Source organism: Neomonachus schauinslandi, chromosome 4 (genome assembly GCF_002201575.2).
Source record: "Neomonachus schauinslandi chromosome 4, ASM220157v2, whole genome shotgun sequence".
Classification (NCBI taxonomy): Eukaryota; Metazoa; Chordata; class Mammalia; order Carnivora; family Phocidae; genus Neomonachus; species Neomonachus schauinslandi.
The window spans coordinates 14,613,076-14,626,116 of NC_058406.1; the positions used below are offsets into that span (position 1 = coordinate 14,613,076).

Sequence of the window (13,041 nt, forward strand, 5' to 3'; positions counted from 1 at the left end):
GGCTTGTTTGAAAGTGGCAGCCAGGACCTCGGTCTGCATGTTTTCTGAACTGGATGCTGTATTTGGTCAGTATATTCAGGTATCAGAATGAAGAGACAGCCAGTGAGGCCTGGAAAGCTCGGGGAGGCGGGGGGGGGGGGGGGGGGGGCGGTGTCTCTGAGGAAGCACTTCCGCACAGCTTCCTCCAGCTACTGAATCAAGTCTAACAGAGCTAGAAGCAATGATGAAATGGAAATTAACAGTGTGTTGTTTTACTTGATTTGCCTTTTGACTAGCATCTCTTACAGGAATTGTGAAGAATTAAATGCACATTTACAACTGAAGAACACATTTGCTTTGAATTGAATATGTGGCTTTAAGAGTGATTCTTACAACCTAATAAAGCCAGGAAAATTCTGTGAGTAGAGATCAACAATGGGGAAGGGATTTCACATAAATTTTACACATGCTTTTTAGAAATTCAACTACTGCTTAAAGCAAAGTGAACATACACGTCAACTCTGTAATCCTATTGGAAAGTCAGACACCTTAGTGTATTATTAACCATGTCCTCTCCCTCGAAGTTCTAGGATTTCATGCTTAAGGGAAATGCAACACTGATTTGTGTCTCACCATTACTGAACAGCATCCCCACCACAGCAAAGCACACGGGCCAGACGAAGTTGGAGGGCAATGTTTATCTTAGAAATGAATGTGACCACATATGAAAAATACCACTTAGCGTTAGGTGGAAAAACACACATAAAAATCAGTCCCCCGCCCCCACCCCTTGGTACTCAATGCTGCATCTCCCCCTGAGGTAAGGTTGTGTCATGGTCACACAGCTTTATAAAAAACAAAAAACAAGAAACAAAACACCATAAAGGAAGACCCAATCCTACATAACCCCCATCTGCGTGTCTTAAGGAGTCCCAGGGCTCCGCCCTCTCAGTCAGACTTCTCCTTCTCCTTCATGTGTAAGAAGACTGTGCTGAAGATGAAGAGCCCCAGCATCATGGAGAAGGCACTGGCGTAGTAGGGGTAGGCCGAGGGGATGAAGCGCTCGTACTGCGTGTGCTGCAGTGGCCTCACCGACACCTAGAACAGGATGGAGGTGACAGGTCCGGGCCACCCAGCAGCCCAGGCGGGGCCCCTGTGGCCAAAAAGGGGACTGTGACTTACGCTCACCTGAGTGGAAGAGTGTAAGTGCGTGTAGCCTAGCCGGTTGTAATCCACTTTAAACTGGAACACTCCGTACACATCAGGCAACTTGAACTGGACGCTGTACTTGCCACCTGGGGAAGAGCCAAGACAATCACCAGGAGGGGTTTGCTGCCTCACGAGAGCAAAGCCACAGTGGGGCTGTCGTCCTGCAGCTTTCCCGGCACCACCGTTACTTGCCTTTCTTCTTCAAGAACGTCCTCACAAAAGGATCGATGCGGACAAACTCCAGCTGAATGTCATCACCGTCAAAGGGGACCCATCTGCCATTTGAGAGCTGCTCGATCACAATGCTGTACTCCTGAGACAACAGGCTGGTTAGCCGGGGTTGGGGGTGGGGGGGACCACCCTCAGAGCTGCCCCGAACCACTCGTGAGCCTGGCAGGAACTCCAGGGCGAGCCCCCACCAGCCACCCCGGGCCAGGAACTCCCAGCCACGGCTCAGCACAGGACCATCCACGTCTGCACCCAGACCACTCCGCTCGCAAGTGGGCCGGGTGCTCTCGGGCCTCCCTGCTGCCGCCTTCCCTACCCCCTTTTCATCCTCCAGACCCGACTCCAGTGTTCCCCCAGTGACCCCGGCTCCCAGCTGCGTGCGCCCGCGAAGCCCTCCCGCTCCTGCGCTTGCACAGGAAAGCCAAGGCCCTTCAGAAGAAGGTCTCCTTAGCCGTCAGCTCATGTGCCGGGTGCTCTGCACCCACACTGATGTTCTTAGGGATAGAGATGCATTTCTTCTTCCTTATTTAGGCCACTAAGCCCATCAGAGAAACGTTCAAAAAAGGCTTTCAAGCTGAAGCAACTTGGCCCAAACCCCAGGGGGCCCTCCTGCTCCAAGACGCTCTTACCACGAGGTCAGTGACGGTGTAGGCGTTGGGTGGGGCTGTCTCACCCACCCGATGGTGGGACACGGGCCCCACACGGAGGACCCCTTCCTCCTTGAACACCCAGCGGGAGAGGGCCAGAGCTAGCTCGTAGTTGCCTGTCTGGGAATACCTGCACGAGGGGAAAACGAGAGGCTAGAGCACCAGAACCAGCTTCTCTCCGCAGCGGTGCCTGAGAGGCGAGACAAGTCCCTAGTCATTGAGAGAAACTGCACAAAACCAGTTTCTGCCTGGGGGCCAGACATATCGAGGTAGCCTGCTTAAAGGGAACACGGAAGAGCTGTCAGGTGGTGGTGCTCTGGGAGTCGCCTGTACAATACATACACGTCGAACCACGTCCAGATAAGCCATTACTACCCTGAAAAGTCCGCAGCGCCGACACCAGAACAGCAACAAAGTCAAGTCTTCAAATCATTTTAAAGTATCTGAGGACAGCTAGCCTCTGGCACCCCTCCAGCTAAAAGGCTCCTTCTTCCCCAGCGCCCCAGACCACACGCCCCGGAGCCCCCCAGCACCGACCTCTGGGAGCCGGGCACGGCCTTCTGCACTGCCGAGTTGAAGAACGCATCGCTGAAGAAGTCCAGGGAGCCGCTGAAGATGACCCGGGCGTTGTTCCTGGCCTGGAGCCCAGCAATGAGCAGGGTGTTCTTCCCCACTGCATGGGGGTACTGGGAACGACAGGGGGCTGTCATCCAGGAGAGCCCGGGCAAAGGACAAGCAGCTGGACCACAACCACCTGGGTCCTACCTGATGGTGGCACCTGAGGCCCCGCGGCCTCTGCCCCTTCCCGCTTCTACCAACCCCTCATTGCCCAGCCCCCCGCAAAGTGAGCTCTCCTGCTTGCTGCCTTTTTTCTTTTTGAGAGAGAAAGAAGGGGGCACAGGGAGAATCTCAAGCAGGCTCCCCAGCAAAGTGCTCAATCTCACAACCGGAGCTGCAATCAAGAGTCGGATACTTAACCGACTGAGCCACCCAGGAGCCCCGCTTCTCATTTTCAAATAAAGTGCTCTACCCCCAGGTCCAGGACCTAGAGGCCTCAAGGCTGCAAAGGCCCTCACCTGGGTGATAGGTTTATCCGGGAAGAAGGAGTAAGAGGTGGAAGAGCCCGTCAGGATGTCCAATACCAAAGGATTGTCAGGATCTGCCACCATCCTGTGGAAGGAAAAGAGAACACCCAACAGGGACTCTTGAGGACTGAGCCCAAGGACCTGGGGTCCCTACGGGCCATTTCCTCACAGGGAGGAGGCCTGCCTTCTCAACAGCTGAAGCCCTGGCGGCAACAGTGGCCCTCCTCCCACTGCAACAATGAAGTCTGAGTTTCCTCAGTCAACTTCACCCACATCCTCCAGGGAAAGGAATGCCCTGAATCATCAAGTGTGGGTTACTTTCCCAAAAAAAGAAAGCGATCCTGTCCTTCCCAGGTTTCTAGCACCTTGTGCCTGCTCACTCACCCAACACCTCTAAAGAGGATGGGGTTCAGAGATGATCTCCCGACAATGGTTGGGGCCTTCAACAGGTTCTCGGGGTCAGCCACAATGAGCGTATGCTGCGGCAGCAGAGGGAAAGATGGGGATCAGGAAAAGGTGCCCCCATGCCAAGCACTCCCTCCCGACCTCCTCTCAGTTTCCAGGCTGAACTCTGCTGTAAGGGCTTGATTACCTGGCCAAGGTCTGAGATGTCATAGTTGTGATGGTCAATGACAGCTGTTTTCTCCTCATCAAACTCAATCCCACACTCACTGCCCAGCTCTCGAAGAGGGTCACCTGCACAAGAAATGCCTGACTCAGCCCTTCCAGGTGTGCCCTGGGCCAAGCAGGGTCACTTGCCCTGGCATCTTGGTGACTTGCTCTCTCCCCCAGAGCCCTGCAGCTTCACTTGGCTGAGGTCAGGCCCAGCTGGACCGCAGGACCACAGCATGGCGTTCTGACTGCAGGGGTCAGAATCTGAATGGGTAACACCAACGACACCTGGCCACCTCCACCCACAATACACAAAAACCCCTGTTGGGGCAAAGCAATTACCTCAGACAGACTTGACCTGGATGAGCCTGGCCTCACAGGACTTCTCTCCTCGTCACCCCCAACAGGAAGCCCACCCAGAATGGTTCTAAACATCTGGCAATGCTGGGGTGCCTGGGTGGCTCAGTCTAAGTGTCTGCCTTTGGCTCACGTCATGGTCTCAAGCCCCAAGTCAGGCTCCCTGCTCAGTGGGGAGTCTGCTTCTCCCTCTCCCTCCCCCCATTCTCGTGCTCTCTCTCTCTCAAAATCTTTAAAAAAATAAACATCTGTCAATGCCTAGAAACATCTGTCAATGCCGAGAAAAACGAAACCCGACTGGCCAGGTGCTGTGCCCGCTGAAGCTGGGTGATGGCGTGCGGGCTTCAGGATTCTGCTCTCTCCCTACTGCCAGTCATCTTTGAAAATTGCCAAAATAGGAAACAAAAAAATAATCTATCAAAATGCTCTGGGGTCTGCCCAAGTAGCCCCTACTTGTCGTCTTTTTGTAAGGGAAGCCCCACCAACCTGAACAAAAACAAAACAAAATCGGGAAAAAACAGGGTCCCCAGCCCTTAACAGGCCCCACATCTCCCTGGTTCTGGTCACAGGAAAGCACAGGAGGGACTGAATGGCTCTGTGGTTCCCACACTCACTGCCCAGGCCCGCCCAGTGAGCGCCAATCTAGCAGCTTCCATTTGTAAAACTCGCCAAGCTTCCCGGAGAAATGATGGAAAGCACTAAACCTTCCCAGGCCAGACTTACCAATGTCTGAGCTGGCGGCCACCAGGACACTGCCTCCCCCGTCGATAAACGTACTGATGGTCTCCACGTTGATGCTGCCTCCGAAATCTGAAAGAAGCACCAGACTTAGCGAGCCCGAGTGCTCCTCTGACATGTGGGCGGGGAGGGCGGACCGCGGACCAGCCACAATCCATCCCAGAAGCGCCCTCTGTCGCCCGAAACGAGATGGTCGTTTACCATATATGCCCGTTTACCATATATGCCCGTTTCCCCAAACTGAAGATCCTAAAGTAATGACTTGAATTCATAAACTTTTCACTCTCACAAGTATAAATGACATATCAAACACCTACCGATTATAGTTGTCAAGTTAGTTATACACATTTCAAGTCACATACATATGTTCAGAAATGCTGCATTTCCCCACTCACACTTCATGATACACCACCTGCGCCTTTCACATCAGCATCTCTGCATCACTGGAACCACTTTGGGCTGACAGTTTTCCAGAGCCCATCAATTTCACTTCCATCTAAACTGTCTGTGAATGAACACTTCTGAATCTGAGGATGATGCGGTCACTTGACACTGGTACTCATTTGCCCACATGCATAACTTCTCCCCTATTAATCCTGTGATTTAGATCCACGAGAGCCGTAACAGACCCACTTTGTAGACTGCTTTTATCCCCAAAAAGGCTCATTAACTTCCACCCTGTGTACTTATGAGACGGTATCTTTCTTTGGGTAGTCAATCCGGTCAGGGGACTGCCATGAGCATCCAGACCCAGATCAAGAGTCTTCCCCAAAGTGCACCCCGATGTTCAACATAAAGTAATGGAGGGAGTGCTCAGGAATTCACTTAGTCATTACATAACATTATTTTTTGTGTGCAGAAAAAAAAAGGACAGTGGGAGGGAGGGGAGCTACAGATAAAGCCTGGTCAGGGAAGACCTGAGGCACGGAGCATCTGAGGTGTGAGCGTGGCCCAGGTAGCACAGGGGGGCATCGAGAACAACAGGTGCAAGGTCCCCGAGGCAGGTGAGCCCGTCCCAGCTAGGAGCCCAGTGTGGCTCGGCTGGAGTATGAAGGGGCGAGCAAAAGCAAATGAGGCCGTGCTGAAGCGAGGAGGGCAGCTCATGAGACTTTGCAGGCCCCTGTGAGCTTGGCCATAAGGAGGAGCCACTGGAGGCTTTTGAACAGGACACCAACATGACCTGCTTTATATTTTTGAAGGACAATTCTGGCAGTTCGGTGGAGAATCGGGTACGGGGACTAGAATGGAAGCAGAGCAGTGGGTTAGGAGGCCACTGTGATAATCCAGGCAGTGAAGAGTGGAGGGAAAAGGAGGGAGGGAAGAGAGGAGGAGGAAGACAGGAGGTGGGCCTGCACTCCTATTCTGAAGGTAAAGTCAGCAGGGCCTGTGACAGACTGGAAATGGGCGGGGGGGCGCTAAGGACAACCCCAAGATTTCCGGCTCAAGCAACGGGAAGGGTGGAAGTGCCATGTACTGAGACTATATAGACAAGTCTGTCCATTACACATCCATTATGAGTCCATAATATGACTGTGTAAAGATAGGACTATGAGAATGGCCCTCTTTTCTGAGGGGTAATTTTCAGGAAAAAACAAAACAGCTTACCTTACCTTTAAGCACAGACAGAATATCTTGTACCTGGGGACTTTACCTCTTCTACTACATTCAGAAAGCCATCTATCCACCCTCCTACAGACAGGCCAGGCAGAGTCTGACGATTCAAAAGCAGCTCCTGGTACTACACTACAGTGGACAGTGTGGGTCCCAACCAGGGGCAATTCTGCCTTAAGAGCAATGGCTGGAGGTGGCTACTGCCATCTAGTGCGTACAGGCTCAGAATGCTGCTAAACATCTTACAGCACACAAGACCGCCCCCTACAACAAAGAATTATCCAGTCCCAAGTGTCCAGAAGCGCCACTGTTGTGAAATCCTTGTACAGTGGCAAGAACCCAGGCTGTGTGACAGAGCTACCTGGGCTTGAATCTAGGAAACCCCTCCACCTTTCTGAGCCCATGTGCCCATCTATAAAACAGGACCTAGTTTTTTCCAGGTACAAAGGATGTGCTAAAGATCATTCTTCTATGGCCATCACTGCATGTGACTTGCGAGCTTCCTAATCCCAGAGTCAGCGAGGAACCCACTGATGCATAGGGAAGGAAGCCAGGCCGGGTTCTCCTACCTGAGAGGGCTAACAGTAGTCACAGTACCACGGAAGGGCCCTCGGAGCCAGGGCCAAACTCTTACCATGAACCGCCCCCCCCCCAGCACAGACAAGCCTTCTCCCCAGGAGCGCCCATGAAGCTTTCCTGCAGCATGTGGGACTTATTGTGCTAGGTGCAGAAAAGGTGCAACAGTGATGTGGGGCAGAGCTTTAAACAACGCTTGAGTCTCAGACTTCTTCCCTTTCCAATTATTTTTCAAGCCTCATCAAAGAGAATGTCTTAGTTTGATACTGATCTTTTTAAGATTTTATTTATTTGATAGAGAGACAGATAGTGACAGAGATAGCAAGAAAAAGCACAAGCAGGGGGAGAGGCAAAGGGAGAGGGAGAAGCAGGCTCCCCGTGGAGCAGGGAACTGGACGTGGGGCTCAATCCCAGGACCCTGAGATCATGACCTGAGCTGAAGGCAGACGCTTAACAACTGAGCCACCCAGGCGCCCCAGTTTGATACTGATCTTAACACTTCTCTAATGTTTGCTAGTCTCCTTTAAGTGGAAGCCCCGGACTCAGCCTTTAGCAACAGAAGCTGGCTAGAACTTACAGCGTTTACTCTATTTATAGTTACCTTCTACTGAAAATAAGTGATGATACTGGCTTTCTATTTTTAGTGGTGATACCGGGTTCATTACTGGTTTCCTTTTAAAATATTGTTACAGTTTGTTTTTTTTTAAAGGGATCAATTTAAAGAAAACATTAAGTAATTATTAAGGGTGATATGGAATACAATAAAAAATCAGGAAGGAGGTACGGAAATGATTTGAGATTTGAGAATGAAATGATTAAGATTTGAGAAACACTGTTTATGTTCTCTGACATTCCCAAAGAGCCTAGCTCGGCCGTCCCCCAACCCATCTCACCCACAGTTCACTTCCTTCTCAGGAAGCTCCCATCCACCTGAGCACAACTTGTAAGCTCTCTGTCACAGGAATACTTAAGTATCAATTGGATAAGCCAGTGAAGACATTCATTCATTCAACAACCAGCTCTCTCCTGTGGCTGCTGGACATACCCGTCCAGTCTCCAATAGGGGGCTTGGCTAGATTATGGCTAAAGTTCTAGCCATGAGAAACTGTGAATCCATCTCAATTCTTACCATCAACTATCACAATGCCTCTGTAGGCAAACTATTTAATAGCATGCCATTTTCTCTACCCACACACGCTAACCCAAGCGGGGGGGGGGGGGGGGGGCGCTCTCCATCTTTCCTACCAGGCCCTTTATAAGAGAAAAGCGCCTTCCCAGGGTAGCAGGGCCTGCGCTTCCACGGCCCTTGCAACACTTGACCCCACAACCCTCAGCTGTGTCTTTTAGAAAGGAGACATTCCCTCCTGGGCCCAGGTCAGAACTGAACATTTTCCTCTTCCTTGGCAGCAGTGCCCAGGGCTGGTGACCCATGCCATGACCCACAAAATGCACAAGATCCAGAAGAAAGCGATCAATCAATCGTGGGCCTTGAATCCCAGTTCTGGGAGCGACCTGCAGCCCTTACCTTCAACCGAGGGGGAGAAGATGATGAGATTGTCGTAGAGGAACTCCCCGTACTTAATGAGGGACAGGCTGGGGTCATCTGCGGTCTTGAATGTGAGTTCAAAGGCCCTGTCTGGACGAGAAGGAAACAGGGAGCTGAGACAGACGGGACGCCAAGGAAAAGCACCGCCGCAGAGAGCACGACCGCCCCACCACCCCCGAGCGAGAGGCCAGAGCGGGCAGGCCCTTCGTGGAAAATCAGTGGGAGGGAGGGAGGGTGGGTGGTCGCTGCCCTGGATTCGGGGGCCTTTCCAACCCGACTCTCCCCCCGCCGCCCCCTCGGGCCCCGGTCTCACCTTTCAGGCTTCGGAAAAAAAGCGAGTGCGTCTCCCGCAGGTTGAGGTTGTCCAGCAGCACTAAGGTGCGAGGACCGCTAGCGGAGGCCGGGCCAAGCAAGCGCAGCAGCAGCCACAGGAGAGACCAAACGCGGGCCGCGGCGCCGGGGTCCATCTTCCTCCTCCTGCCAAGAACCCAAGCACCTGGGCACCGGAAGTGCCCCGTCTAGGCCGCCCAATCGCAGCTCGTGGTCTTTGAGCACCAACCGGAAGCGATCTGGGTACGCCGCGGCCAGACAGCCGGAGCTGCCCCTGGGACGGAGAAGAGCGGGGAGCACCACCGGAAGTGCCCCGGCTGGGGGCGGAGTCTCTGAACCCTATTGGAGGAAGGGGTGAGAGGTTCCGCCTCCTCAAAGGAAAAGGCTCAATCCTAGAAAGACAGCTCCGCAGCCGCAGCCAATCAACAAGGCCGAGCGCCCGTAGGCTCCGCCCAGGCCGGGCTCCCGCCCCGATCTGGATCCCGCCTCTTCATCGGTCCGGCAAGTCCCTCACGGGACCTGGGGCTGTAGTGGCCCCCACGGACTACTTCCTCGGGGCTGCCCGGCGGGGTCCTCCCAGGCCCAGGATAGACTCGGGACTAAGAACCTGGCCCCACCTCCACCATCTCCAGGGAGGAAGGGTTGGAAAACTAAGATGAGGGACACTTTGACTCTCCTGCCGCTCACGGGCCCAGGGGCCTGGGGACGAGCCTGTCCTGCCCGGCCTGGTGGCCCACGTGGGAGCCAGCGTGGATGGGCGGCGAGCCGGCCTACCGACTGAAACTCTCAGGCTGGGTTCATTTCTCACCCCCTCCCTCGCACTAACCTTGCTGCTAGGGCATTTCACGTCTCTCCGGGCCCACTCCTAAGCTGGAAATAGAAACGATAGCGAGGCCCAGCTCTCCCACTTACCTGCGTGCCTTTGGAAAAGCCTGGGCTCGTGGGAGCTGTAGGGCAGGTTCTGAAGCAGTTGGTGCAGAGTGAGGCTGAGCGTCCCCTCAGTAATCCTGGCTCCCACCCCTTCTAAATTGATGGGGCTCACCTCAGCCCCACCATGGGTCTGAGTAAAACCTACCACAAGCAGCACCAAGATTTCAGTTACTCCCTGGGTCCCAACCACAATCCTGGGGCAAATGGTGAAGGTAATTGTGGAGAGAGTAGGTAGCTGTTCCTTTCTGACCTTTCACACTTGTCCACGAAGCCAGGAATGTGGGGGCAAAAGTCAAAACCTCCCTCCATCCATCTCCTTAACTGATTCTACCTCCTCTCCATCTCCACTGGCCCCACTGCGAGTTCAGCCTCACCCCTACCTCGTTCCCCAGTCCAGCGCTCCTGCTCTTCTGCATATGATCCCACACCAGTCCACCTGGAACTCAGACCCAATGGTGCCATTTGGTGGCTTAGGAGTCTGCCACAGCTCAGGGACACCCAAGACTCCTCATTCAGGCTTCCACTGAAACTGATCTCAGCAGCCACATCCTCCTCTCAGCCCTGCTCAGGGCTTCCCTGTGGCAAGTTTCCAAACTTTCACACACTCCCCACCTCCTGCCTTTGCTCATGCCCCCCGCCATTCCCATCTTAAGCCTCCCAGGATCTTCTCCATCCTTTATAATAGCCCTACCTTTCACAAGGGCACTCTGTTCCCCATAAAGACCTGTTCTTCCTCTCAACATGGGTACTGCAGCCTGCCTGAAGTTAGACTGATCTCCAGGGCATGAGCTTGGTCCAGGCATGTGGCCTATGGGATCCACCACGGTAAATTAATGCAAAATACGGAGGAGAAGAAACAAGGGGGACTAACGCAAGGCACCTGCTATGTACTGGGAACATCACTTACTCTCATAGAAACTTCACAATAGCTCTAGGGAGCAGCTGTTCCCCTTTCACAGATGGGGCCCAGAGTGAAATGAGTCTCCTCTTCAACCAAAGGCCGAGACTCTTCCCTCAGATGGTGAGGCCTGGGATACGAAGGGCAGGGGGAGGGGTGTATCCTCAGTAGCCCAGACAGCTTTCGTTCATTTCTGGCCACGTCAGGGCATCCAGTTCCAGCACAGCCCCTGAGGACTGTCCGAACCTGACCTTTTTCTGGGTCTCAGCAAGACACAATCTCTATTTTCCAAAACAAGGGCTCTGCTTTTCTGACTTACAGATCTTTTGAGAAGCTAATGACAGCTCAGGTGCTTTCCCCAGAAAAATGCACTTGTACTCACCAGTGTGGGGAGTTGCAGAAACCCTGCGGCCTGTTTTCAAGGCATCGGGTAGTTAAGAAACGCTGCTCCCAAAGCGCTTCCCCGTGAAGGCCAGGCAGCAGTGGCAGGAGGGGCCCCAGTGACACGGTCAGAGGACTGGGGAAGGGAGCTCATCAGTAAAAGGCAGTTTATTGGGGCAGCTTCATGTGGGGCAGCCTCCTCGAGGCCACAGACCAGCTGGGAGTGGGCAGCGTGGAACAGTTGCCCCAGGACTCCCGCGCCCACATCGTCCAGCTTTCCCCAGGAAGGGGGCCCTGGTGGACAGAGACACGATTGTCCATCACCAAGATGCTGTCCTTGATCCACACGGAAGCTGCTGCCCACTCTGTCGGGGCTGCTGGTGAATGCCTTGAGGTTTCTGGGCCCATCGAGGCACAGAATAACCCGGGTGGGCATGGCGGGCTGTGGCAGGGGAGCAGATGTAATACTGGCGTGGCATGGAGAGCCGGAGCGCACCTCTGCAAGGTCGGGTAACAGGGAAGGGCAAGGCTCTTCCCAGGGCAAGGACCCCCTCGGGCATCCGGACACCATGGGGGCAGGGGTGAGGAGGACTGGCTGGGGCTGCCCTGGGGGGGTGGGGGCTGGCAGTCTCACGGAAACCCTGGGGCAGGACAGCCGCAGGAGGCCGCGTTCACAGAGGCTCACTGCCAAAGCTGCTTTTGCTTTTCTTTCGCTTGGCCTTGGTGAAGGGGATGTCAAGGGACTCGAGGCGGAAGGGCCGGGGCTGGGGCATTTCGGGGGCCTGGGTAGGCGAGATGGCAGAGGTGTTGCTGAGTGGGGAGCTGAGGCCGGGGGGCGAGCTGTGATGCGCTGTGAAGAAGGGGGCAGAGGAGCCAGTGAGCCAGGGGGTGCAGGGATGGGGAGCCCGTCCCACCCCACCCAGCTGGAGGTCTGGTCCCACGGCTGGGCCCCCAGAGGGTCTGGGCCAGGAGCTTGGAGTTCTCGAGGCTCTAGTAGGGTCCACAGAGTGGGCCGGGAGGCTCAGGGCGGCCCCCACCCCACCAGGCTTGCAGAGGTGAGAGTTGTACAAGCAAGGGGTCTTGACCCACGAGTGAGCCAGACAGGCCTGCACTCAGGGCCCAGCTTCGTGGGAGTGTGACCTCGGGGGGGCGTGCTCAGTTTCCTCATCTGCAACATGGGCACAGTGCCAGGTCCTCAACTGATGTTCATTTGTTTCCTGTGCTCTTTTTCCCTACTGATCCTCAACTCTACTGAACTCTGCCTCCTCAATAGTCTCAACGTAGAACTGAGATTTGCTTTTCGTGGATATTTTATTAGAAGCTCTGTGGCCTTTGGTTTTGCTTTTAGAAATGGAAGAACGAGGGGCACCTGGGCGGCTCAGTCAGTTAAGCGTCCGACCCTTAACTTGGTTTTGGCTCAGGTCATGATCTCAGGGTTGTGAGATGGAGCCCCGGGTCGGGCTCCACACTCAATGGGGAGTCTGCCTAAGACTCCCCCTCTGCCCCTCCCCCTGTGCTCTCATGCTCTCTCTCAAATAAATAAAATCTTAAAAAGTAAAAAAAGAAATGGAAGAACAAAGTGATTTTCAATTCTTGCTTTTAAAAGTGTCCTGCTTCTATGGCCCTGTCTGCCCCATTGGGCTCCGTGGAGGAAAGCCACCCCACTGGCATCTGCAGAAGCTGGGGAGCAACTGAGCCGGACCCGGGCAGCACACGGTGGGACACGCAGCTGTGTGGCGCAGGCCTACTGTGTGTCAGGGGAGAGGAACCAAACGCTGCAGCTCTGTGCCAGAGGAGGAAGGGGGACAGGAAGAGGGAGTCTGGGCACAGAGCGCCTACCATGTGCCAGGCGCTGGGCTGGGCCGCTCCGCCACCTCATCTCGCCTAACCCTGGGGGTAGTCATACCCCTCAGT

General features: G+C 54.3%; 2 protein-coding genes across 4 annotated transcripts in view; both read right to left on the bottom strand.

Moving 5' to 3' along the window:
* Positions 1–135: 135 nt before the first annotated feature.
* Positions 136–9,187, bottom strand: DDOST (dolichyl-diphosphooligosaccharide--protein glycosyltransferase non-catalytic subunit). Of its 3 annotated transcripts, none has more exons than XM_021684093.1 (11): positions 8,902–9,187; positions 8,568–8,678; positions 4,841–4,927; positions 3,741–3,844; positions 3,533–3,627; positions 3,140–3,233; positions 2,601–2,749; positions 2,046–2,193; positions 1,381–1,501; positions 1,168–1,274; positions 136–1,077 (listed from the first exon to the last, which is right to left on the bottom strand). In XM_021684093.1, the coding sequence occupies exons 1-11, from the start codon at positions 9,053–9,055 to the stop codon at positions 928–930; spliced, it is 1,320 nt and encodes a 439-aa protein (XP_021539768.1). In that variant the 5' UTR covers positions 9,056–9,187; the 3' UTR covers positions 136–927. The 3 variants fall into 3 exon arrangements, with proteins under 3 accessions (XP_021539768.1, XP_021539767.1, XP_021539769.1); XM_021684092.1 differs by having other exon boundaries at positions 3,741–3,859; XM_021684094.1 differs by lacking the exon at positions 4,841–4,927.
* A 2,611-nt stretch (positions 9,188–11,798) lies between these two features.
* KIF17 (kinesin family member 17) overlaps positions 11,799–13,041 on the bottom strand; it is a 42,517-nt gene continuing 41,274 nt past the window's right edge. Inside the window, exon 14 of the mRNA XM_021684386.2 lies at positions 11,799–11,977. Within this exon, the coding sequence (XP_021540061.1) occupies positions 11,799–11,977 (179 nt within the window). The remainder of the gene's footprint in view (positions 11,978–13,041) is intronic.